General features: G+C 44.2%; 1 protein-coding gene and 1 non-coding gene across 6 annotated transcripts; both read right to left on the bottom strand.

The window, feature by feature from the left end:
• Positions 1–251: 251 nt before the first annotated feature.
• On the bottom strand, positions 252–21,398 carry CFAP418 (cilia and flagella associated protein 418). 5 transcript variants are annotated; one of them, XM_066578355.1, is made up of 6 exons: positions 21,243–21,398; positions 18,428–18,524; positions 16,736–16,800; positions 12,933–12,998; positions 6,842–6,937; positions 252–727 (listed from the first exon to the last, which is right to left on the bottom strand). In XM_066578355.1, the coding sequence occupies exons 1-6, from the start codon at positions 21,356–21,358 to the stop codon at positions 568–570; spliced, it is 600 nt and encodes a 199-aa protein (XP_066434452.1). In that variant the 5' UTR covers positions 21,359–21,398; the 3' UTR covers positions 252–567. The 5 variants fall into 5 exon arrangements, with proteins under 5 accessions (XP_066434452.1, XP_066434454.1, XP_066434456.1 ...); XM_066578357.1 differs by having other exon boundaries at positions 21,270–21,398; XM_066578359.1 differs by having other exon boundaries at positions 21,323–21,385.
• A 216-nt stretch (positions 21,399–21,614) lies between these two features.
• Positions 21,615–21,696, bottom strand: TRNAS-AGA (transfer RNA serine (anticodon AGA)). Its single transcript has one exon. It is a non-coding gene; the product is annotated as a tRNA-Ser (tRNA).
• Between the last annotated feature and the right edge of the window lie 4,104 nt (positions 21,697–25,800).

The raw sequence follows: 25,800 nt of genomic DNA, 5'->3' as shown, positions 1-25,800 counted from the left end.
CTAATATGAGCCGAAACGTTGTCGCTTATACAGTATTACGGGAAAATAAGGAACACTTGGAGATGCTGACGTCTGCTCTCTTGTGGATTACTATTTGGAGGTAGGTGGGATCAACCCCGCTGCACTCCAGTGTTGGAAAGAAGTGCGTCCATCACTGCTGTGTCCAACTTTATACTTACAAGCATCAAGCACATGACCAATACCCTTTAAGCTTGTCATACAAACCTCCTTCAAGTTGCAACAAAACTTATAAACTTTCACATGACACATCTTTATTGTTGTGGGAATGTATAGCTACTACAACCTTTTTTTTCTGAAGCCGGCTGTTGGATCCCCAGCATTCAGCTGTCATCACTGCAGGGAAAATCAAAAGGACATCCTTGAAGGTGATAGACACTCTTTGCAGCCATTCTCGCTAGTAGCCGCATATACCTTAACAGGCTCTATGGAGAGGGCGTCCTGAGTTAATAACTCCTTTAAGGAGGAATGCATAATGTCTGGCGCTCACCGTCGCCTTATGGATTAGTACAGCCAACCATTCAGTCACTTGTAAGGCCCGGTCAGTCTTCAACCTGAATGTTTGCCACAAACCCAGCACAGCGGCTGCTCTGCGGAGAGATCAGTCAGTTGTTGGACAGACCTCCAGCTGCACTGGCAGGCGTAGACTCGTGACCCCTTCTTCCTGACCATCTTGGTCTGCAGTTTGCTGTGCTCTGGCATACTGTTCCTGTAAAACAACAAGGGTTAAAGGATTATCTAATCACAGCACACCGATTTTTTTTTGATTTTTTTTTATTTCTTTATTTTCCAAAAAATTATATATTTTTAACATTTTTCCACTGACAGTTGTCTGGTCTGAGAGCTTGTTTTTATACAAGACGAGATTTATACAAAATGTATGTTTCAGTGGTACAATTTAATGTACCATATAATGTAATGAAAAACTTTTCACAATTTCTACGGGAAGTGAAATTGCAAAAAACCGCAATTGCACCTGGTTTTTTTGGAAGGTCTTGTTTTTACAGTGAAAAAAACAGGGGCAGAAATAACATAATAAATTTACCCTGGGAGTCAGTGCGATTACCACATGTATGTACTATTAGAAGTTTCTATTCTGCACGTCATTCACATAATGCCTCGGGAGGGTTTACAGATTGTAAATTATTGGTAGGAGGTTTTAATACTTCTCAATGCTGCCCCCTACTGGGCCATGCAATCTCTGTGAGCTGCCAGGAGGAGAAGGGAAGGGACATCTGTTTTAAGCACATTTATGGTTAAGAAAAGCAGATGCCGTATCAAGGAGATTTATTCGCTTACCTGACAACACCGGCACTAACGAGATGTGTTTAGTATTCTGGATTTGCAGCACAGGGGGGCTCTGTGTTGAAATCCCATCAAGGCAAAATCTGCTGAAAGTTTGCATGTTGTCCCCATGATTGAGTTGGTTTTGTTTGAGTACTGAGGTTATCTACAACACTCTAAAAACCATAAAATGATGGGTCAAATAAGTTTCCTATAAACTTAGGGGGATATTTATGATCCTAGAACTGAAGTAACCAAGTCACAAATTTTGGTGCAAGTCCTGCTTGTGCAAAAAAGGTGCGCCTTTTTAAAATTTATGACACTAAAAAAAAAACAAAAAAAAAAACAGGTAACTTATGACTTATCAGGAGTGACCTGACTGGTCTGGCTTGGGATATTTAAATATAGTCTATGCCACGAACTGGCATAAATTATACCAGAAACCTGATCCTAATTCATAGCTGGCATAAATTTTTTTTAGGCGCACAGCCAGGTGTGGATATGCCTAATGTATTAACCCTTTCCAATCCAATTTGTATCCTGGTTTTCCTAGGGGGGGGGGGGGGGGCTTACTCTTTTTCTGCCATTATACAATGGCGCTATCTGCTGGCTAAAGCCAGTACTGCAAGAGATGACTTGGTGAATAGGCTCCGACAGCAGAGAGGCTGGCAAGATACAGTAAGAGAACCCCGATGGATGTCTTCCATCACCGGAGCTGTACAGCCTTAAATCATAATGTCTTCAGAAGTCAGACAGTGGATTGGAAAGTGTTAAGTGCCATGCACAACTTACTCTAAAAGGGATTTCATGAAGACCAACATATAAAACTGACTCTTCCCCTTAGTGTTTGTGTATGGGAGATGGGGTATTAGATTCCAAGCATCACTGGAGATGGATGTAAATCAGATTGCAAATCACAGGAAATCATTAATAGGGTTGTCCAGAGAGACCCGGAGCCGCCAACGGGAAACGAGTGGCGAGAACACATCTTGGACAACCCCTTTAATTTTAATATTGCACTGCATGAAAAAGTTTTAAACCTGAATAGGAAGAGGAATTTCCATTTAGAGGTGTTCATGGAGGCCATTCTTCCTATGTAGTAAAGCTCTATTTTCTCCCCCAAAGATCTGATGCTCAGGACATGTTATTCTGAACCCCAAAAGTCTTTGTCCTTCGATCATTTTGGTAAGGAGCTGGGATTTCTGCATACCTCAGAGCATAAAAATCTGCGGCTGTAGGCCAGTTTCAGACGAATGGGTATAGACAAGTGCCCCATCCTGGCCGTGGGTCTACTGACCCAAACCCACCGCATCATAGATCCTAATGATATAAGTCTTGGTCAGTAGACCCACGGTCGGGTTGTGACACTCACATCTAAAGTTGGTCTCGATGACACTTTGTAAGTAGTCCGTTAATATAACAAGAGAAAGCTACCAGACCAGAAGGTGAAGCTCAAGCTACAGCAGGAAACAAAAAGTGAACGCTTTTTTTTTTTTTTTAAACTAATGCATATATAGCAGTTCCCGGTTATATCTCTATTACTGGGTTTGCTTGATTCGTGAGTAGAAGCAATCCAATTAAACAAGAAGACAGTCACATTGTTCTTCCTCTCTACAAACCACTGGTCAGACCACACATGGAATATTATGGACAGTTTTGGGCACCGATACTCAAGGACGACAGATCAGAGCTTGAGAGGGTACAAAGGCGGGCAACTAAAGTAATAAACAGAATGGGTGCACTACAATCCCCCTAAAGTTTATCAAAATTGGGATTATTTAGTTTAGAAAAAAAGATGGCTGAGGGGCGAGCTAATAACTATTTAAAATATATTAGGAGTCAATTCAGGGATCTCTCCCATCATCTATTTATACCCAGAACTGTAACTGTAACAAGGGGGCGTCCACAGGAAAGAAGGTTTCTACACAACATAGAAGAGGGTTCTTTACTGTAGGAGCAGTGAGATTATGGAACGCTCTGTCGGAGGACGAGGTGAAGGCAAAAATCGATAAGAGTTCAAGAGGGGCCTGGATGGCATTCTTGAGTGTTACAATATTACATGTTATAGTCACTGATTACTTCAGAAGGGTTGTTGATCCAGGCATTATTCCGACTGCTAGACTGGAGTAGAGAAGGCATTTTTATCCATAAAATGAGGAAAATTGGGCTTCTACCTCTGGATCAACATTGCAGGATAATAGGCTTAACTGGATGGACATGTGCCTTTTTTCAGACTTCTGGAGTATTCGCAGTGCTTTTGTATATGCTGCGGGATTCAATCAGAGGTTTCCATCAAAGGTGCTGAAAATAACATTGTTATGGAACCCCTGAATGGAACCATCTCACTATCATTAATGAAAGGGACACCATTCTGGTGTCTGTTTGACAAGACTTCTGTTCATTTGCATTATATTCGGAGTATAGAATAACGCAGTTGACTACACTATGCTATACAACAAATAAGCTCATTGTCAAAAAATCCCTCCACTAGAAGGAGTTGTTGGAATTGAATGAAACTTTCTCTGTATGATTGTAGCATTGATATAAGTGATTACAATATCAAAGCAAAAGTACCCTGTGACACACAAGGGCATGGAGGCTCTGGTACCCTGTTGTACTGCCTCTAGCTTGTATACAAGATGTGATATGGGGAGGGGGGGGGGGGGGGTGGAGGCTCTAGTACCCTGTTGTACTGCCTCTAGCTTGGATACAAGATGTGATACGGGGGGCATGGAGGCTCTAGTACTGCCTCTAGCTCAGAAACAGGAGGTGGTATGGGCGGGCATGCAGGCTATAGTACCCTGCTGTACCACCTCTAGCTTGGATACAAGATGTGATATGGGCGGGCATGGAAGCTTTAGTACTCTATTCTACCGCCTCTAGCTCGGAAACCAGTTGTGGTACGGGCAGGCAAGCAGGCTCTAGTACCCTGTTGTACCGCCTCTAGCTTGGATACAAGATGTGATACGGGGGGGCATGCAGGCTCTAGTACCCTGTTGGGCCGCCTCTAGCTTGGATAGAAGATGTGTTACAGGTGAGCATGGAGGCTTTAGTACCCTGTTGGGCCGCCTCTAGCGTGGATAGAAGATGTGTTACGGGTGAGCATGGAGGCTTTAGTACCCTGTTGGGCCGCCTCTAGCTTGGATGCAAGATGTGATTCAGGCAGGCCCATCTGTTCCACATTTGCTCCAACTGAGCTTCTAGATCATGCAAACCCATAGGCTACCGAAGCTGGCATCCCAGATGGTCCCATACATGTTCTATTGGCGATAAATCTCGTTATCGGGCGATAAATTTTTATCATTTGCATATGTACCCGACATGTAACTGGATGCCGAATTTTACAGCAAAACAACTCCCCCTACTACCGTAGGTGCTTGATTTTTTTTTTAGCAAAGTGTATAACAGAAAAAAACTGAACCCTTATCAAAACAGACACGATAGCTGTGCCCGTTCAGGGTGCTCTGTTACAATGCTGTAGGAATGCTCTCTAATATACTACGTTACTACAACTCATTGACACAAAAAGTAATGTATCCAGATAGAAATGTCGGATTGCTGCAACACTCAGCATGCAGTTATGTCTCAGGCAGACACGTAAATGATTACAGTTGTGGTCTGATTAGATATCAAGTCCTCCCACCAGAGGGCAGAAAAGGGTTTCAACTGTTTTTTATAAAAAGGCTCTCAGGGGCTACTTTGTGTACTGTACCTCTTGTTGAGAGATGGTTGACCACTAGACATACTTCTACGATGCACTCAAAGACAGTTTGCCCAGTTAACAGACTTTTAGAGGGCGTGCAGCATTGGAAAGAGCCGTCCACCTGTTCTGATCAAGCTGCTAGAAGGTGTTGGTACCAGTGGTTATGTGAGAGCAGACACATATGACAAAGAGGTTTCGGACAGTCCAGACAGACCACCAGGTCTCTAGGATTGTTTGATCCGCTGACGAGCATGAGCAGATCCAACAGTTTTGTCATCAACAATCCAGAAACAGATAGCACCTTCATTATAGAACTGCGTCTCTGCCTGAGCCATTTCCAGGAACTTAGCAAAAGGAAATTTGGTGCCACGGTGCCCATTACGTGCCCTGCCATTAATAACCCAACCCTGTTGCCTTGTTTGCTGTGGTGCCTTTTATAAATAATCCATCTTTTGTGACTAATCCATGTTGTGTTCGAGTATGAAAGCCTCGCTGCTCCCTGCTGGAGTGATGATCTGGGGATCATTGCATACGACAGTTGGTCAGCCCTAGTAGTGGTACGAGGGACATGGACAGCTCAGCGATATGTTCAGGACATCCTGTAGCCACATGTGTTCCTCTCATGGTGAGGCATCCAAGAGGCAGCAGAATAATACTCAGCCGCACACACAAGGGGGTCACAGGAATAAATCCCCCAGGTTGTCACACTTCTTTAGCCTTCCCAGTTGGCAGATTTATTGCCGACTGATGGGACCAGCCGGGACGTCATCTTCGGCACTCTACAACTGTGCAGGATCTAAAGGCCTAGTTGCAACATCTGTAGGCAAATGTTCTGCAGGATAACATATCTCATAACATGCCCAACCATATCTCATCATGTATCCAGGCTAGAGGCGGCCCAACAGGGTAATAGAGCCTCAATGACTGACCGTATCACATCATGTATCCAGGCTAGAGGTGGCCCAAAGGGGTATTAGAGCGTCAATGACTACCCGTATGTCATCATGTATTCAAGCTAGAAGTGTCCCAACAGGGTGCTAGAGCCTCCTTTGAATTGTACAGTTTTCCCCAATAAACGTATCCATCCGCTCGAATATTGTAATCACTTCCACTTATCATCATTACATTCACGCATATATAATTCCATTCGATTCCAACAACTCCTTCAAGGTACATTATTTTTTTGTCAATAAGCGTGTGCCAGCCTGTATACATCTGATATCTTAGGTTCTGTCCACCTATACCACATGTACAGTCCCAGAGTCCAATGGATTCCAATAACTTACAATGAGGTCAGTCGGGTGCATGCTGCACTCTTTTGTTTTTTCTTATCTGTCGAAATTGCTAAGAGTTTCTGAAACAGCCTCCGGCACAGATGTGAACGTAACTTTATAGGGAACCGGAAAGGGCTATCCACCACTAGTTTACCAAAACCAAACCTATGCTTGAAGATATGCAACACATGGGCAAAAATCACTTTCACAAACAGTGACAATCTCCGGCCTTTTAGCAGAATTTTAAACTGGTCCTTTCATGTCTGAGCAGAAGTCGTCTTTCCCTGAAACAGTTCCTCTTTTTTGTCTACAAATCACTCTAAGTGAATCTAATTATTTAGACAAAATGTAAAGACTGTCTGACACGAAAGGAAGTTATAATTGTGCATCTTTTCAATCCATTGACAGATTGTTCATCCACAAAACGTAGCCATTTCAGAAACCGTAGAGTATAGAGGTGAAGGTCCTTAGTGCCGCCCGCCTGGTACTGAGAGGAAGTGCTCAGCGCGTCGCTGATTGTTAGGTGACACTTAGCTTAAGTGCTGCAATCTTGCAAGCGTACCTGAAGAAGAGGTAGTCGCATGATGCATCCCATTTGTAGTCATCAAATGTCACAATGTTAAAATCGCAGGAGGTGCAGCGCAGCTTGTTACAAGCTCTAGAGACAAAGAAGAACAAGGAACAAAGTGTATCCTCAGTGGTTTAAAAGACATGTTGCTGAACGATGACAGGAAATGCACAAAATACAAATGTGGCTTATTTCAAAGACTCATTTTATGTAATACTCACCATACCAGATCATGTCAAACTACCTTGCTGCTGAGTGTAGGAGCTAAAGTTGCAACCACAGAGTGAGTCAAAAGTCAGGAACCACTTCAATACCAGTATTGCAGTATGTATTACAATGGTTCCAGTCTTACCATTATGTATTAGATCAATCAGTATGCTACCCTACTTCTCCTCAGGCCACCATCTTAAATAGAAGGTAATGTATCAGACTTCTAATAAGTATACAATTCCAAAAAGGAATATTAGGAGATCACTTCAATGCTAAAACCACTAATAAGTGTCCTCAGCATATTTCTAACCTGCTAAAAGGACTGACAGGAACAGAAAACTTGTGAATGGAGACCAAAGAGGTCTCCATCTTACACCTTAAGCCCTGTGACTCAAACTTACTTCTGTCCTGGTTTCTGTCCCTATACAATTTTATAGAAGGCAAAAACCCAAGACCGGGGTTATAATCATATTGTCCACAAGGCAGCGCAAGGCAGCGCAAAAGTGGAGATTGAGTTTAATTGACAGGAACCCTCTCTGTAGAGTTGGGCAATGTCTTGGTCAATGTTTCGGTGCTACTGTCGAGAGAATCCCTTTCCCTAGATTGTAAGCTCTAATGGCCCTTTCACATGGGCCAATTTCTCAGCTTGATGTAACGAGCCCCGATCGACACACATTTATCATTCGTTTCAATGGCCGAGAATGGGTTTATGGTGACAAATGATTACTACTACGATCAGCTGTCTCCATAGACCAGTTGCACACCCAATTGTCCATACAGGAAGGTACAACCGATCAGCGAACATTTGAGCCGACGAATGAGCAGGTGTTGTTTGTCTGTTGATTACTGGTCCCTTTAAATCAGTGTTCCCCAACTCCAGTCCTCAGGGACCGGCCACAGGTCATGTTTTCAGGATTTCCTCAGTATTGCACAGGTGATGTAATTATTGTCGGTGCCTCAGACATTGCAACAAGTGTTCTTACTATAGGAGGTCCTGAAAACATGACCTGTTGGTGGTCCCTGAGGACTGGAGTTGGGGACCCCTGCTTTAAATGACCCAATTGTTGGGCAAATGAGCGTTTAGAGGAATGCTGAGGACTGATATTGGTCCAAGTAAAAGGAACATAGGGAGCAGGTTATATTCAGCAGTAGGATAGATTTGAAGCAGAATATTAAGACTTCTTTCATCTTTTAATTCTCTGCCCAATGCTGGGTTTGTCTTAGACTTCTGTCTTCAATGCAGAAAAACTAAATGTAAAACAGTCTTAACCAATCACCGCATTTGAGGTGAGGAAGGAATTATGTTTTCCTCTAGACTCAGTTCTTGATGGTTTTTCTTTATCCTCTTCTGGATCACTAAGTTGTAGCTCTTCTATCCGAATCTTAGACTGCCGACTGTCATGTTTGACGGCTCACATTGACTGTCACACAGAGCTCACACTTCACTGGACCTGATATGAGCTGCAACTCTCATCATTTAATATAATACACACAATTATCTGCTCATTGCTTATAAATAAGGGCTAAAAAAAAGTTGTTCTGGTGTCTCTGGAGTTATTTCATATGACAGTTACTATAATCATCAGTGTTTGAATATTTCTGCACACCCCGGCTAGATGTACATGCACATCACTGCAGTGCAACTTTATCACATAAGTAATCAAGCACAAAAAACCCTATTATTCTAATAACCCCTTATTTTATAATGGGGATGGTACAAACCTACTTAATCTCTAACCTTGCAAGCTACTTACATATACAATATACATCTTAATTACATACGGCATATACCGTATTTTCCGCTTTATAGGATGCACCGGATGATAAGATGACCCCTGTTTTAGAGAGGAGGGAAAAAATATTTTTAACTCACCCAGGGACAGTGCAGCGGATAGTGCCGAGCGACGGAGCAGAAGAGGTCTGAAACAGCAGAGCTCCATGTCACACTGGCGCCTGTTCGGCAGGAGGAAGGGTAGAAGCCGTCTGGTGGAGGCGGAGAAGCAGCAGCAGTTCCCGTTGGTGCTCGCCACCAATCAGCAACACATATGGGCATCAGTGGGGAGCAGGGAAAACTGGTAAGTGACCGCACATTTGTTCGCATGAGCGCGTGTTTGTTTGCGCAACTGTGATTTAGTTAGCGCGATTGTGCGAACGAATGCCGATGCAACGAATTTCGGCATGTTCGCTTTATAAGATGCAACAACTTTTTCCCCCGCTTTGGGAAGAAAAGTGCATCTTATAAAGCGAAAAATACGGCACATCACACCTAAAGTTACCTCTACATGGGGCGACTATAGCCTGAGTCATCGCGGGAAACAGCAAATTTGGGCGACAGCTGTCCCATGTAAACCCAGCCACCGACAGGGCACTGTGACGATGCTCTCACTAGATGCTAGTCGTTTTGTTTCAGCTCACCTAAAAAATAGTCACCGATTGATCAAGAGTCGTCTGGTGTAAAATTACAGTCGGTCACATTTGAATAACCTGCGAAGGGATTTGCATGGAGATCTCCTCTAGGAATAATTTCTCAGCAAACAACTAATGAAAATCCTTGATCTGTATAAAAGCAAAATAACGACTGTCGTTCATACGCGTCAACGAGTGATTACTGTTCCATGTAAAAGTATCTTAAGATAATTTCTCGAATGCTGTCTGCTCCATTTCAGTGCGTTTCTGCGATTCTTAAGACACCTCATTACCCACTGCAATGATGGGGTACATTTAAAAATGCTGTCGAACATGTGTCGTTTTTACAGACGCCAGTGTGAGAGCAGCCCAAGTATACAGTATATCATACCTACACACACCGTGTATAAATATGCATTATACATCACACTGTATATCAATATACATCATACACACAAACACACACAGCAAGTATATACATCATACATGTATATTCATCATATAAATATATGCCATACACACAACATATAAAGTATCCATCATACAGACGCACACAATATAGATAAACATTACACCTCATATATACACGTTATATAAATATATGCCATATACACACATTATATGAAACCATTCTGTACCCAGTGGTGTCTATTTCATTTGTGGCCTGGCCAAAGCACAGCTCAGTCCCATTCAAGTGCATGAGACTGAAGTGCAAAGGATTGACCTGCTATACCAGACAACGCCACTATGAAACGTACAGCGCCAAGTCTGGCCTGTACCCACATCAAAAAAGGGGTTCGTCTGGGGATCCAGAGTGGCAGACCCCAACTTATTTGATATTGATGACCTATCCTGAGGAGAAGTCATCAATATTGAAGTCTTGGGAATACCTCTTAAAGTTCAGGAGTACTTAAATATATGCATATTATTAAAAAGGAGTTATGAAAGTATTCTATTGCTCTTTGCTGTAATAGGAACCTGAATATCCAGTTATATGGCTGGGGGTGTATTTCTGTACAACTATGAGAGGCGCTGATGTAGAATACCTCACCGTCTAGCTTGCACGCAGAATTAAGATACTTTAGGATAAACTTTGTCCTAATAATTTATGCTCCGCTACATCTGTATCTACAAAATCAACTTTAATAGAAAATAACGCAATGTCTTATATGTAATGACGTCTTTTTGGTTGCACAGAAAATGCTCGAATGTAAAAATGTGAAGCCCAAATGTCAATCATTAACTGCAACCATAAAGCGTAAGTAAAAGGATTCCTACAAATGCCAAGGAAAACTACTTCATACTTCCCGTGGGCTGCGGATCAGCAGAATGCGCCAAGTATGGAACTACTGGGGCAGAAATCCCTTTCAAAGTTTCTACAAGTTAATGAGCTGCATAAAATCAGAGGACTCTGTTCTCTGTTGTTTCTTTATCTGTCAAACTATTTGGTATTTTATGAGGTTTTTACAAAATGTAATAAAAACGGATTAAACAAGATAAGCCAGAAAAGCAAGGAATCCAATCATCAAACCTACCTTATTGGACTTCTAGTAAAGGCGTTTAACACATGAATGGTTCATATTGCAGCCCTACAAAATCTGAAAACCATCCCAAATACTGCAGCTTGTGTATCCATAGTGTGTGCAGGATAAAAAAACTATTGGAACCCTCAAAACTAGAGGCTGGTCACATCACGTTTTTAATATGTGTTTAGCATACACATTGAACATACATGAAAAACTATAAAAACATGCACATTTTCAGCATTCGTGTACTTTTTTAGTGTATACGTGAAAGGGATAATCCCAAAATAGGCTTATCACCTTTCCTTAGGAGGAGTGATAAAAGTCTGATTGCTGGGGGTCTCACTCTTGAGACCCCACTGATCCCAAAAACAGACGTCGGGTTTTTCCCCTCTTTACTGTGGGCTCTCTGCACCCCCTGTAGTGAAAATGGGATCGAATGGGTAATACTGCTCCATTCAGCTTCACTGGGCAGACGTAGATAGCGGAGCGCTCATACTCTGCTATTTTTGTCAACCCCTTTAAAATGAATTGAGCAGCGTCATACCTGCGTGACCACAACTCCATTCAGTCTGGCGTCACTGTAGGTGATGAGAAGAGGGGGACACGTGACCCCAGTTTTTGGGATTGGTGGGACTCTCAGCAGTGAGACCCCTACTGATCAGAGTTTTATCACAAATCCTATGGTTGGCTGATAAAAGACTTGGGCATACCCCTTTAAATGTACAGCCAGAGTTTTTCATACGTTCGTGTAAATTTTTAAATTAAAAAAATTATACATTTTTCACTGTAAGGTCTTTTTTCTTAATACATTTTTGTAGCCGAATACTAAGACACTATTTTGTGTCTTAAGGGAGTCATAACTCATTACCATAGCCAGCGTAATACTTGTATTAGCCATGAAATAACAATTGTGCAGCATCTTTCCTATAACTGCGGCTCCTCTGTTATTCCTCCTAGAAATAAAAAGTGTAATTGAGCTTTTAAAAAAGTGCTGACAAGTCATAGAGACATATCAAAAGTTTGGATCGCTGGAGATCTAAGAGCTGGGACCCCCACCGACCCCTAGAACAAATCACCTGAAGAGCTCATCCAACTGCTGTCACTGCTTGCACACTGAGGACGAGCTCAACAAAAAGTCTATGCATCGGTTTTCAGCTAGTGAGCAGTGACTGCGCTTGGACCAACACTTCAGCTGTTTTCTCCTAGCAATCATTAGGGGGTCTTAGCAGCCGGACCCCAGCGATCAGAACTTTTAATATGTCCCCGTGACACGTCAAAATTTTTTTAAAAGCACAGCTACACTTTAAGCATAAACTGACAACTGGGTGTTTCCAGTTTGGGGTGTCCCTGCACAGTAACACAGTCCAATCAGTATTGCCAGTACTACACTATGTAGGCACATATCCTTTTAACAAGTAGAAAGTTAACACCCAGTTGTCGATTTATTCATAAAAATTCTAGAAGAACAACAGAGGAACGGCACAATGCAGAGTTCTGAGAAACAACGCTCTACAATTGTTATTTCACGGGGATACAAGTATTTACTAAGGATGAGCAAGTATACTCGCTAAGGCACTACTCGCTCGAGTAATGTGCCTTAGCCGAGTATCTCCCCGCTCGTCCCTGAAGATTCGGGAGCCGCCGCAGCTGACAAGTGAGTTGCGGCGGGGAGCGGGGGAGAGCAGGTGGGAGAGAGGGAGAGAGATCTCCCCTCCGTTCCTCCCTGCTCTCCCCTGCAGCTCCCCGCTCCGCGTTGGCCCCCGAATCTTAAAGGACGAGCGGGGAGATACTCGGCTAAGGCACATTACTCGAGCGAGTAGTGCTTTAGCGAGTATACTCGCTCATCCTTAGTATTTACTAAAACAGACGTATCAGGTTGGGGAGATCTTCTTTAAGCCTGTAGTATGTGAAAACTAAGAACATTAACAAGACGAGATACTCACCGTTCTGAAACACTGGTGCCAATTCCAAAAGGAATCAAACTTCCACCAAGGTACACTGGGCAGCATCTGTAACACAAGAGTTATTTGCATTCACATTTGCAGTTTTAATTGAAATTTAGGCCCAATGTTCACGGACAAGCCGCAAATCAAGCCGTCCAAAGGTATGCATGGGCGTCCGCGAATGCATTAAAGCTTGCGGACTTGTTTTGCAGACCTTTGGGTCCGGAAAACAAATCGCAGCATGCTGCATTTTCTTGCGGTTCCTGCACGGACGGCTTCCAGTGAAGACAATGGAAGCCATCTGATCCGTAACCCGGCCTCAATTGAATCGCAAACGGACCAGTGCATGTGCGACACCCAGCAATTCCCCGCATTTCTGCAGTGAAAAGAATAGAAGACCTGCCCACAACGGGCCGCGGATACCATGGGAAAGCAGGAATGAGAAGAAAAAAAAGCAGTGTGCATGCGTGTGGGCCAGCACGCTCACACATGTCTACAGTGCAGGAGAAGCGGTGCCTCAGCCAATAAGAGCCAGTGCTCGATGAACCAATCACAGCCACTCAATGAATGACTGAATGAATGATTGGTTCATGAGCGCCAGGGGCTCAGCCAATCACAGCCAGCCCTTTCTTGAGGCAGGGAGTTCGATCATCCAATCCAGGAAGGGCTTGCAGAAGACTGAAGATGAGTGTCGGACGTGAAGAAGACACCAGCAGCAGAGATGACAGCGCTTCTTAGGGGAGGTATAATTTTTTTTGGTACTGCAGCAAGGTCTTATTTTCATGGTAGGGCTTATATTTTAAGCCCCCCACCCCCGAAAATACTTGCAGGTGGTGCTACAAAATCGCGTTATCGCACGGACCACCAATGGGATATCGCTGCGCTTTTTTCGCATCTATGGATCAATCTGCCAGATCTTTGGCCCTAGCTTACCATCAAGTATATCCTTACCCCCCAACAAATTTATGAGGTACATATCAACTGAGCTAATAAACTTTACCTTTTCAACACAAGTGCACCAATATGACAAGCTACAAGCACAGCCCAACTCCCTCCAACGCACTGATCTTCCCCTTATGTGTTTTCCCCACTGTCTTCTATATTCGTCTACTTAGGCCGATTCCATTTTATTTTATTAGGGGTTTTCTAATAAAGGAACAGAACCTTGAATTTTACTTTACTTTACTCTGTAAGAAGTAATACCTATGTCATTCTGGGCATTTTGCTCACCTTTGTAACCCCCAGACTATACACATGAATGTAATGTTGAAAGTCATGATTAATATGTTTTGACCTTTTCAAAATTAATAACAATTTTGCTAAACAAAACGAGAAGTCATTCAGTCCTTCACATTTGCTGTATAAGTGATTGAGATTGACTGAACGATAAGTATTTAAACTAAACAATTAGTGAACGAGCCAACAATGATTTTTATCGTTCTTAGTTCAGCTGTTGGCTGCGTTTACACTTAGTGAATCTTTCACTTTCGCTCGGTTGAATGATTTTTTTCAATCATGATCGTTCCATGTAAAAGGGCCTTAAGGCTAAGACTAGCTGAGTCCTCAAATGGGTAAAGGGTTATTGCCATCTCATAGAAATTAATAGCTATGCCATCACTTTATGATCAGTGGGGCTTCAACCCAAGGGACCCTCACCGATACTAAAAATAAAGGGACACAGCACCGGTGCCTTTCACAGTCTCTCTGCACAGTGATACCCCGGCCACGCACCGTGCAGAGGAACTGCAGCACAACTCTATTCAAGTAAATGGAGCTGACTGCAATTCACTGCACTGAGGGTGGATGAGGCATTATGGGCTAAACAATATACAGGCCAATTCACAAGGGTGTATATTCAGGCCATGCACTGTCAGCGTATTCTATGGACAGCACATTCAAATGACAATCCGCGCCACCATATAGTAATCAATGAGATTGACTCACCTGGTGCATAGCGGGGTTCCTATGCAGCGCTAGGAACAACCCGCTTGCACCTGTAGTCCAAGTATGCCCGTAGTAAATGAAGAAACTTCAGAAATCCTTCAATGAAGAAGGAGAGCCGCTGGAATGAAGGATCCCAGAGAGAGGCACTTCTCTCAATGGATTAAATACATAGATTTTCAAAATAACAAAAAGTTTCTTTCCGCGCTCGTCCTGTGGATCTTCTTGTGTGGAATAAAAAAATCAAATAAACTGTCACGGAGGACAGTTTTTTATAATAGTATATTTATTCCCAAAATACAAAATAAAAAAAAAGTTGCATGCAAGAAACAACTTGCTGTAGTAGATGGACAACGCGTTTCAGCGTTCTCAGACGCCTTTCTCAAGTGTACCAATACATTAAAAATACATCTTTAAAATAGTCGGTCTTACCTTTTGGAGGTGGGAGTTACAGGTGCTCGGCGTGCGCTCTCGTGGCGGGTCGCTCCGGCGCAATGTATAAGCGTCATGGCTCTGTAGTGAAAAGGTGTATTAGCGCAAGTGTGCACTACTATTGAACGTAAAATCCGTAATGTGGAACGGTAAATGCGTACGGATTTTACGTTCAATAGTAGCGCACACTTGCGCTAATACACCTTTTCACTACAGAGCCATGACGCTCATACATTGCGCCGGAGCGCCACGCCACGAGAGCGCACGCCGAGCACCTGTAACTCCCACCTCCAAAAGGTAAGACCGACTATTTAAAAGATGTATTTTTAATGTATTGGTACACTTGAGAAAGGCGTCTGAGAACGCCGAAACGCGTTGTCCATCAACTACAGCAAGTTGTTTCTTGCATGCAACTTTTTTTTTTATTTTGTATTTTGGGAATAAATATACTATTATAAAAAACTGTCCTCCGTGACAGTTTATTTGATTTTTTTATTCCACACAAGAAGATCCACAGGACGAGCGCGGAAAGAAACTTTTTGTTATTTTGAAAATCTATGGACAGCACATTGTTCCATAAGAGCCGTGAGTAGAGGCAACTTGTGCCTTTTATCTGCCACTCTGGACCCTCCTTTTTGTCCTGTGCAGCCACAGTGGGGAAAACAGACTGTTACCTACAACTTCCATAGCGCTGGTTTACTGGTCAGCGCTGTAGCTCTGCCCATAGCTCATAGGTCCTACAACTTCCAAAGAGCTGGTTTACTGGTCAGCGCTGTAGGTCCGCCCATAGCTCACAGGTCCTACAACTTCCATAGAGCTGGTTTACGGATCAGCGCTGTAGCTCCGCCCACAGCTCACAGGTCCTGCAACTTCCACAAAGCTGGTTTACTGGCCAGCTGTTAGCTCCGCCCACAGCTCACAGGTCCTACAACTTACCAGCACCAACCTCCCTCTCACTCAGAGGGCCAGAGAAAGCCGGCTGGAGCAGAGAGACCGGAGCTTATGGCTCTCTGAACTACACATGAGCAATACAGCCCAGTGCTTCTATCCCTGTCATCCCATCATGCACTGCTCACAGGAAGTTGGAGGAAGTAGCAAATGCGGACAAGATGTCAGAGGAAGTGGAGCTATTTTTCAGGTGGAGGGTCACGTGACATAGATAGAAGATGAAGAAAGTAACTAGAGCAGGTATAGTGAGCCTATTACACAATGACTTCTTGTGATGAGTTACATTACATTTTAAAATGTTAGTCTGTGCCCTGAATACCCCTTTAAACCAGATTCACACAACCATAGGTCATAGAGTGACATCATATCCTAGCGATATTCCATCATTTCATAGGATGAGAAAATCCCTTTAACCATCCACTATCCACAGAATGATGTCCTACAACAGATCACTTCACCTCTATCGTAGCGGTTTTACACACTTTTTACTGGGATGCTGTCCGGATGTTTTGCAGGATTGCTGACTTGTGGATTTTCCATTTTGGGTCTGAAAGAAGAGAAGGTATTTAGCAATGAGTGAAGGCACTATTCTCACCGCACGTCTGCGCAGAGGCTTGGCAGGAGATATGAGCAGCAAACCAGAATGCACTGCAGACTTGTATTTATCAGAAATCTGGGTCTGTCATGGCCTGTGATCACTATGATTAGTGATAATTAGAGATGAGCGAACCTACTCGGACACGCCCCTTTTTCGCCCGAGCGCCGCGATTTTCGAGTACTTCCGTACTTGAGTGAAAAGATTCAGGGGGCGCCATGGATGAGTGGGGGGTTGCAGCAGGGAGTGGGGGGGGAGAGGGAGAGAGAGAGAGCTCCCCCCTGTTCCCCGCTGCTACCCCCGCTCCGCCACGCCTCCCCCGGCGCCCCCCGAATCTTTTCACCCGAGTACGGAAGTACTCGAAAATCGCGGTGCTCGATCGAGTAATTACTCGAAACGAGTATATTCGCTCATCTCTAGTGATAATGCATTACAGAAGTACTGCAGTGTATTATCTGTGTGACTATAGCATTGCAAATTCAAGTGCCCTACAGGGACATTAAAAAAATGTAAAAAAAAGATAATACATGTGTAAAAAAACCCTTTTAAGTACATGGCCTATTTAGCCATAAGGACGCAACATTTATGGTGGGATTTTCATCTCCACTTATAAAAAGCCATAACGTTATTTTTTTAGTAGACATGGCCATATGAAGGTTTTGTTTTGGAGTGGTCACCTGTAGTTTTATTGGTACATGTGATGTATTGTAAAACTTGGAATGGATAGAACTCCTTGAGGGCTTGTTTTTTGCATAATGAACTGTAATTCTTATTGGTACCATATTGGGGTACATACAGTTTTATTTATAACTTTTATTGCATTTTTGTGAACAAAATAAGCATTTTGGATGTTTTTTATTTATTTTTCAGTTTTTGACGTACCGGATAAATAGCGTGTTCAATTTATTGTACAATTCATTGCAGATATGATACCAAATATGTAGTGTTTTTTTTTATATATATATGTATTTTTTTTATGCAAAGAGGGAAAAGTGAGTAAAAAGAGGCGGGTTGTCACTATTCTTTTTTTTGTTTTACAGGTTTTTTTTCTTACTAGTTTTATCTTTTCTATGTCCCTGTAAGGGACTTTAACTGAAAAAGCTATGCTCGCTATAATACATTGCAGTGCTTCTATACTGCAATGCATTATCGTTTACAAGAGCAATCATAGGCCATTGTCTGGTATCCAGTTGCCATGGCAACCCATCAACCCTCCTTGATCACATAGCAACCAGAGGCTGGATAATAATGTTGGGGTCTGCTGGGGCCTGTGATTGCTACAATTAAAAAAATTAATACACATTATGCAATACATTATATGTACCCACAAAATGGTACAAATAAAAAAACTACAGCTCACGACACAAAATAAACAAGCCCTCGTACGGCTGTGTTGATGGAAAAATAAAACCGTTATGGCTTTTGAATTGGGAGATAAAAATCCCCAAATAATCTTCGTATTCTTAAGCCTAAAACTCTCCACATCACTAAGAGGTTAAAAAGGCATGAATACCCATTTAAGAGGAACCATACTGTGGAGCGGGTATGGATGGTGGAATACAATTTACTAACAATGTACCTTGCTTTCTTCATGGAGGCGAACATCAAGGATATCATCAATCAAATCATCAACGTTTTCATCATCCGCAGACGCGATCTTCACAGGATGTTTAGACCTGAAAATAAGCAATAAATTCCTATAAAACACAAACAACTGCAACAGAGAGCAGGAAGAAGCCAAGTAACCTCGGCACAGTCCCCAGAACGGGGGGGGGGCTTCTTCTTCAAAGCGCTCGCTCCCCACTAGACCTTATGGAAAGACAAGCTCACAGTGTATGGGGTGTACACTATTATATGTCACATCCCAATGCACTGAGCCCCTGTCGGTGCATTGGGTCCGGCGGGGAGCGTGCACTGTGAAGGGGAGGCTGTTCTATCCTGCATACAGCTTCTCTCCTTACAGCGCCTGCCAGAGAAACCCTCTTCAGTATAGAATGCTTCTCCTTCGCAGCGCTCGCTCCCCACCAGACCTGATGCAAAGACCAGGCTCACAGTATATGGGGTGTACACTATTATATGTCACAGCCCAATGCACTGAGCCCCTGTCGGTGCATTGGGTCCGGCGGGGAGCATGCACTGTTCTATCCTGCAATACAGCTTCTCTCCTTACAGCGCCTGCCAGAGAAACCCTCTGCAGAATAGAATGCTTCTCCTTCGCAGCGCTCGCTCCCCACCGAACCTTATGCAAAGACCAGGGTCACAGTGCATGGGGTGTACACTATTATATGTCACAGCCCAATGCACTGAGCCCCTGTCGGTGCATTGGGTCCGGCGGGGAGCGAGCACTGTGAAGGGGAGGCTGTTTTATCCTGCATACAGCTTCTCTCCTTACAGCGCCTGCCAGAGAAACCCTCTGCAGAATAGAATGCTTCTCCTTCGCAGCGCTCGCTCCCCACCAGACCTTATGCAAAGACCAGGGTCACAGTGCATGGGGTGTACACTATTATATGTCACAGCCCAATGCACTGAGCCCCTGTCGGTGCATTGGGTCCGGCGGGGAGCGTGCACTGTGAAGGGGAGGCTGTTCTATCCTGCATACAGCTTCTCTCCTTACAGCGCCTGCCAGAGAAACCCTCTGCAGTATAGAATGCTTCTCCTTCGCAGCGCTCGCTCCCCACCAGACCTGATGCAAAGACCAGGGTCACAGTATATGGGGTGTACACTATTATATGTCACAGCCAAATGCACTGAGCCCCTGTCGGTGCATTGGGTCCGGCGGGGAGCGAGCACTGTGAAGGGGAGGCTGTTCTATCCTGCATACAGCTTCTCTCCTTACAGCGCCTGCCAGAGAAACCCTCTGCAGAATAGAATGCTTCTCCTTCGCAGCATTCGCTCCCCACCAGACCTGATGCAAAGACCAGGGTCACAGTATATGGGGTCTACACTATTATATGTCACAGCCCAATGCACTGAGCTTCTGTCGGTGCATTGGGTCCGGCGGGGAGCGTGCACTGTGAAGGGGAGGCTGTTCTATCCTGCATACAGCTTCTCTCCTTACAGTACCTGCCAGAGAAACCCTCTGCAGAATAGAATGCTTCTCCTTCGCAGCGCTCGCTCCCCACCGGACCTTATGCAAAGACCAGGGTCACAGTGCATGGGGTGTACACTATTATATGTCACAGCCCAATGCACTGAGCCCCTGTCGGTGCATTGGGTCCGGCGGGGAGCGAGCACTGTGAAGGGGAGGCTGTTTTATCCTGCATACAGCTTCTCTCCTTACAGCGCTTGCCAGAGAAACCCTCTGCAAAATAGAATGCTTCTCCTTCACAGCGCTCGCTCCCCACCGAACCTTATGCAAAGACCAGGGTCACAGTGCATGGGGTGTACACTATTATATGTCACAGCCCAATGCACTGAGCCCCTGTCGGTGCATTGGGTCCGGCGGGGAGCGTGCACTGTGAAGGGGAGGCTGTTCTATCCTGCATACAGCTTCTCTCCTTACAGCGCCTGCCAGAGAAACCCTCTGCAGTATAGAATGCTTCTCCTTCGCAGCGCTCGCTCCCCACCAGACCTGATGCAAAGACCAGGGTCACAGTATATGGGGTGTACACTATTATATGTCACAGCCCAATGCACTGAGCCCCTGTTGGTGCATTGGGTCTGGCGGGGAGCGCTGTGAAGGGGAAGCTGCTCTATTCTGTACACAGCTTCTCTTCTTACAGCACCCACCAGAGACACCCTCTGCAAAATAGAATGCTTCTCCTTCACAATGCCAGGGGATGGCGGCACAGGAGAAGGACGTGAAAATTGTAAATCAATGTTCCAAAACACTGTGTGTGAATTCAGGCTTAGGCCTCATGTCCACGGGACGTGTGATTTCCGAAGTGGAAGACCTGCCAGCCAGTGCGGAAAGGATTATTAAATGCTTGCCCACGATCGCGTAGCAATTTTTTCCGCGCAGAAAAAAAAAAAATTGCAAGCCCAAAGTGACTGCCTTCCCCCTCTTCCCTGCTGGGTCTCCAAGCAACCATCAAAAACGTATGGAAAACAAATCCGCATGCGTGCGTGGAGGTGCGGATGCTCCATGCTGTCCTATGGGTGGCTTGAACTGCGGCTCTTCCACGCGGGTGCCGATCGCGGATTCTGCAAATCAAATCCGCCGGTGGACATGAGGCCTTAGGGGATGTAAATGCTGAGGACAATCCAGGGGGCTTACAAGAGCAACGCTGCCCGCAGCAACTGAACAGGAGGCACACAGAATGGAGATTAGACTCGTGCCAGGAAGTGTTGCAGGAGTAGCGCACTATCTAATGTGTGTGGCTGCAACAATGTAACTACCCCTGCTGGCACATGGCAGGAGCTCTCCTGTGTGGTGGAATGCATCCAGGACTCACCCCCTCCTCCCATCATGGCCTCCGCACCGTTTACCCTCTGCTCTGCTCCCCGTCCCCGGCTGACAGTACTTGCTCTCCACCTCGTCGAGCAGCTGATCCAGACCGTCATCAGCCATTGGAAAGTTCGCTGAGTTCGGGTCCGACGCAGCAGCTTGTTGCTAGGAGACCGCGGGCATGGACGGAACGCTGTAGGAGTCAAACTAAGCAAGCGCGGATGTATATAATGGAATCAAATTAGACGGCACGTACAATCAATAGCTGAGTATCAGTATTAATAGCCCGTACGAATATTTGCATCATACATAAAGCGTTATATATGGGAGTATACTTTAAAACAAATGCATAAAATATTAATTTCTGAAATTAAAAAAACGTAGTCGGCAGGATTCGAACCTGCGCGGGGAGACCCCAATGGATTTCTAGTCCATCGCCTTAACCACTCGGCCACGACTACAACATGTTAAATGTAGAGGGAAAAACGCAGTCTACTGTATATAAAACAGAAAGAAAGTGATATATAAAGTATATCATTAACCCTTTAGTGACCAAACTTTTTCCCTCCCCACCTTTTAAAGAATCGTAACTTCTTTATTTAACCATCAACGTCGCTGCATGAGGGCTTGTTTTTTGCGGGACAAGTTGTATTTTTCAATGGTGCTATTGATTGTACCATATAACGTACTGAAAACCGTAAAAAAAAATACTAAGTGGAGAGAAATGGGAAAAAAATGAAATTCCACCATCTTTTGGTGCATCTTGTTTCAACAAGAATGACCTGATAACTTTTTTCTGTGGTTCCGTACGATTACTACGATGCCAAACTTGTATATTTTTTTGCAGTACTACTTGCATTCTTTTTTTTAAAGATATTTAATTTTTTTAAATTGTTTTCTGCTGCATCTTCTGCGCGCAAAAGCCATTTTATTTTTACGTCCACATAGTTGTACAAGGGCTCATTTTTTTTGAGGGACGCCCGTAGTTTGGTTTGGTACCATTTTGGAATACATACGACTTTTTGATCACTTTTTATAGCATTTTTTTCTTGGAAACATGGTGACCGAAAAAGCGCATTTCTGAAATTTTTTTACGGCGACGTTTATCATGCGGCTTATGTAATGTGTTACTTTGATAGATCGGACTTTTACGGACACAGCGATACCAAATATATATTTTTGTTTTATTATTCAGATTTTGTTATTATAAATATGGCAAAAGACTTTTTTTTTTTTTAATTAGTAAAAATTTATTGATCTTATTTTTACTTTTTCTTTTAGTCCCCCGAGGGGACAACAACTTGCGATGTTTTGATCTCTCCTGTAGTGTGATGTAATGCCATAGCAAGGATTTTGATTGCTACCCGTAGGAAGTGGGCGTAAAAAAATCCAATGGACGCTGGATCTGTGCTGCGTCATGCTGGTGGACAGCCGACAATGCATGCCATAATTTGATTTGTAAAACTGGACTAGAAAGGGTTGGCAGCGATGGTCTGTATGAGGAAATCGGCCATCTGTGAAGTTTTAAGGGGTTGTGATTGGGCCGTGAGCTGTCTAAGGCTGCCTGTCCAAGGGCAATTTTTCACTGCGTTTCCCGCGCCGAAAATCCAGCCAGGGAAACGCAGTGAACGCTTTCCATAGACTACTATAGAAAGCACAGCCCCGCTGTCCATGAGCGGAGAAGGGTAGCGATTCTCCACTCACGGGATTTAAATCGCAGCATGCTGTGATTAGCTGCGATTCTCCACGGTGAGCCTGTCTGTCAAATAGGCTCAGCTCGGAGAGCAGATATCACTACGCCCGTAGACAGAAGGCCCAAGGACTACAATACAGCTGTGTGAATGGGCCCTTATAGTCGATATGTGAAGGGAGAAGATTGTTAAGCTTGATTCACTTAAGGATAGTGAAAAATTGTTTTTCCGTGCGTTTTCAGTGTGATTTCCACAGGTTTGCTACATTTTTATGATTTTCATACGCGATACATGCATTTTTCACTGCTCTGCACAGATCTTATTTTAACATTTTTATTTATTTATTTTTACACGGGGTCCCCATACCTTTTAAGGGTTCTAATAATAAGAAAACCTAAGTGCAGCCTAATCCGTCCCAAACATTAACCTGTAGATGATAGAGTGGAGTGACTGCCCTGAAAAGGACGACCCGGCGCAAGAGCCTAATCCTACCTTGCCGTAATTAAAAGGAGGGGCACAGGGGTATACAATAGGGTAAGGAAAAAAGAGTGAGATCTGATTCAACTACTGGACACCCAACACAAAGGCCTCCTGCACATGGGCGGAAATTCCGCGGCGGGATTCGCCGCAGAATTTCCCCCCGTACACACCTGCATAGGATTGCATTACAACACGCAATCCTATGCAGACGGCCACGATTTGTCTGTGTAAAATCCCGCGCCGAAAACAAATGGTGGCATGCTCTATTCGCAGAGCCCCGCACAGAAATGTCACTCCCCGGCCACCGTCTCTGGTCTGCGCATGTGCCGGCACATGAAAGATCCGGGGCCGCGGGAGCAGGTGAGTGATGTGCTGCTCTCTGCAGGCGCTTGGGTCGGGTTCCGCTGCGAGAATTCCTGCAGCGGAATCCGACCTGGCCCTCTGCAGGCGGCAAAAAGATAAATCTCTGTCACTCCAGGACTGGCACTCCAAACGCCAAAAATATTGTATAAAAATAGATGTACAATAATACTTAATACAAATGACACCATTATATCCAAATAACAAACTCTTATAGGGGAAAATGATTTGGAGAAAGAACCACACTCAATTAACCAATCACAGCCATGCTCTGATTGGCTGCTGTGATCCTTGATTAACCAATCAGAGCAATGGCTTGCTGGAAGCGGGGTATTCAAGCCCCGTTACCAACAAAACATAGTCCCCAATGCCGACGGGGTACATGGAAGTCTAGAGCAGCGCCGCTGCCCAGCGGGAGGGATCGGGACGCCACCTACTAGGTGAGTATTTTTTTTTCTATTTAGTGTAGCGAGCGCTTATTTTCAGGGGAGGGCTTATATTTCAACTACCCCCCGAAAATCAGGATATGGCTTACTATCAGGGAAACACAGTAGTACTGCAGTGTCAAGATTGTGTCTGCTGATTGACTTCACTAAAAGCAATGGCCTTACTCCATCTCAGCAGAAATACTATAAGGGTATGTTCACACGGGACAGAAATGCCCTGGAGTTTCTGCAGAGTCCAAATCCGAACCCTTGGTGTAGATTTTAACTCGAAATCAGTTGCATACCCAAAGCTTATTACAGCTTAAACAATTCCCCTCACCGCACAATGCTTACGCTGTTAGCGTGCCCCAGCCACCTCTCACGATCGCAGCTCCGCAGCTCAAGGGATGCCACTTCCACATCACTGGACCAGTGGCTCACTAGAGGTTGCCAGGTGCTGATGTACAGCTGATTGGAAGTGAAAAGACGCACCAACGGACTTCAAAGTCTCTAGGTCAAAAGAAGACTACAATGCAGGCTGCAGAAACTGTAGGGTAAGGGTCACAATAGCTAAAGCTGATAATGAATCAAGGCTTGCAAGAGAGACCAAAAGCAATAAAAAAAAACATTTTGGGGGGCGTGTCAAAAGAAAAAGCAAAGATGATACAGCATGTTTACTGGATGAAAATGCTGATTAGGTTAAAAATGAGAAAACCAGTTCTGGGCACCCCAATCTAAGACAAAATTGACAAACTGGAGAAAGTGCAGAGAAGAGTTACCAGGATGGTGAGCGGTCTGCAAATCATGTCCTATGAGGAATGGTAAAGGATCCGGGAATGTTAAGCTTGCACAGAAGAAGACTGATAGAAGACTTAATAGCTGGCTGGCTACAAATATCTGAAGGGCTGTCACAGTGCAGAGGGATCAGCCCTATTCTCATTTGTACAAGGAAAGACTAGAAGCAATGGGATGAACCTGAAGGGGAGACACAGATTAGATATTAGACAGTGAGGGGGAATCAATGAGTGGAACAGGTTACCACAGGAGGTGGTGAGTTCTCCTTCAATGGAAGTTTTCAAACAGGCTGGACAGACCTCTGTCTGGGATGATTACATAGTAAATCCTGCACTGAGCAGGGGGTTGGACCTGATGACCCTGAAGGTCCCTTCCATCTCTACCATTCTATCCGAACAGAAGATGATGTAACGTAATTCAGATGTCCACAATACTTGTTTCCACTCATTGAAAGACCCTGAGCGACACTCCAAGCACCATCATAGGAATCTCTGTGCATTTGCTGCTGTGATATCCAGCTTGTGTGTAACCGCTCTTCCATGGTAACTCTTCACATGTAGATCGCGAAAAGGAGCGGTATAATCGGTGCCAATAGATGTTCATTAATGGCATGCAAGACCTCCTGAGCTATAGTCTTGGAAGCTGAGGTGCATTATGACATCACAGCTCTTACAAAGCTTCATAGTCCACATTCTGTGAATTAACGTGGTATTATACCACGTGGCTGCATCAAACACACACCTCCCATTTACATCTCCCAACATTATTGCTAGCAGTACCCTTTTGAAAATCCAAAAGAGCTACAAAATCTGGT

This window comes from Eleutherodactylus coqui, chromosome 9 (genome assembly GCF_035609145.1).
Source record: "Eleutherodactylus coqui strain aEleCoq1 chromosome 9, aEleCoq1.hap1, whole genome shotgun sequence".
Lineage (NCBI taxonomy): Eukaryota > Metazoa > Chordata > Amphibia > Anura > Eleutherodactylidae > Eleutherodactylus > Eleutherodactylus coqui.
The sequence above is the reverse complement of the archived record's forward strand: the minus strand, read 5'-3'. Positions and strand labels throughout refer to the sequence as shown.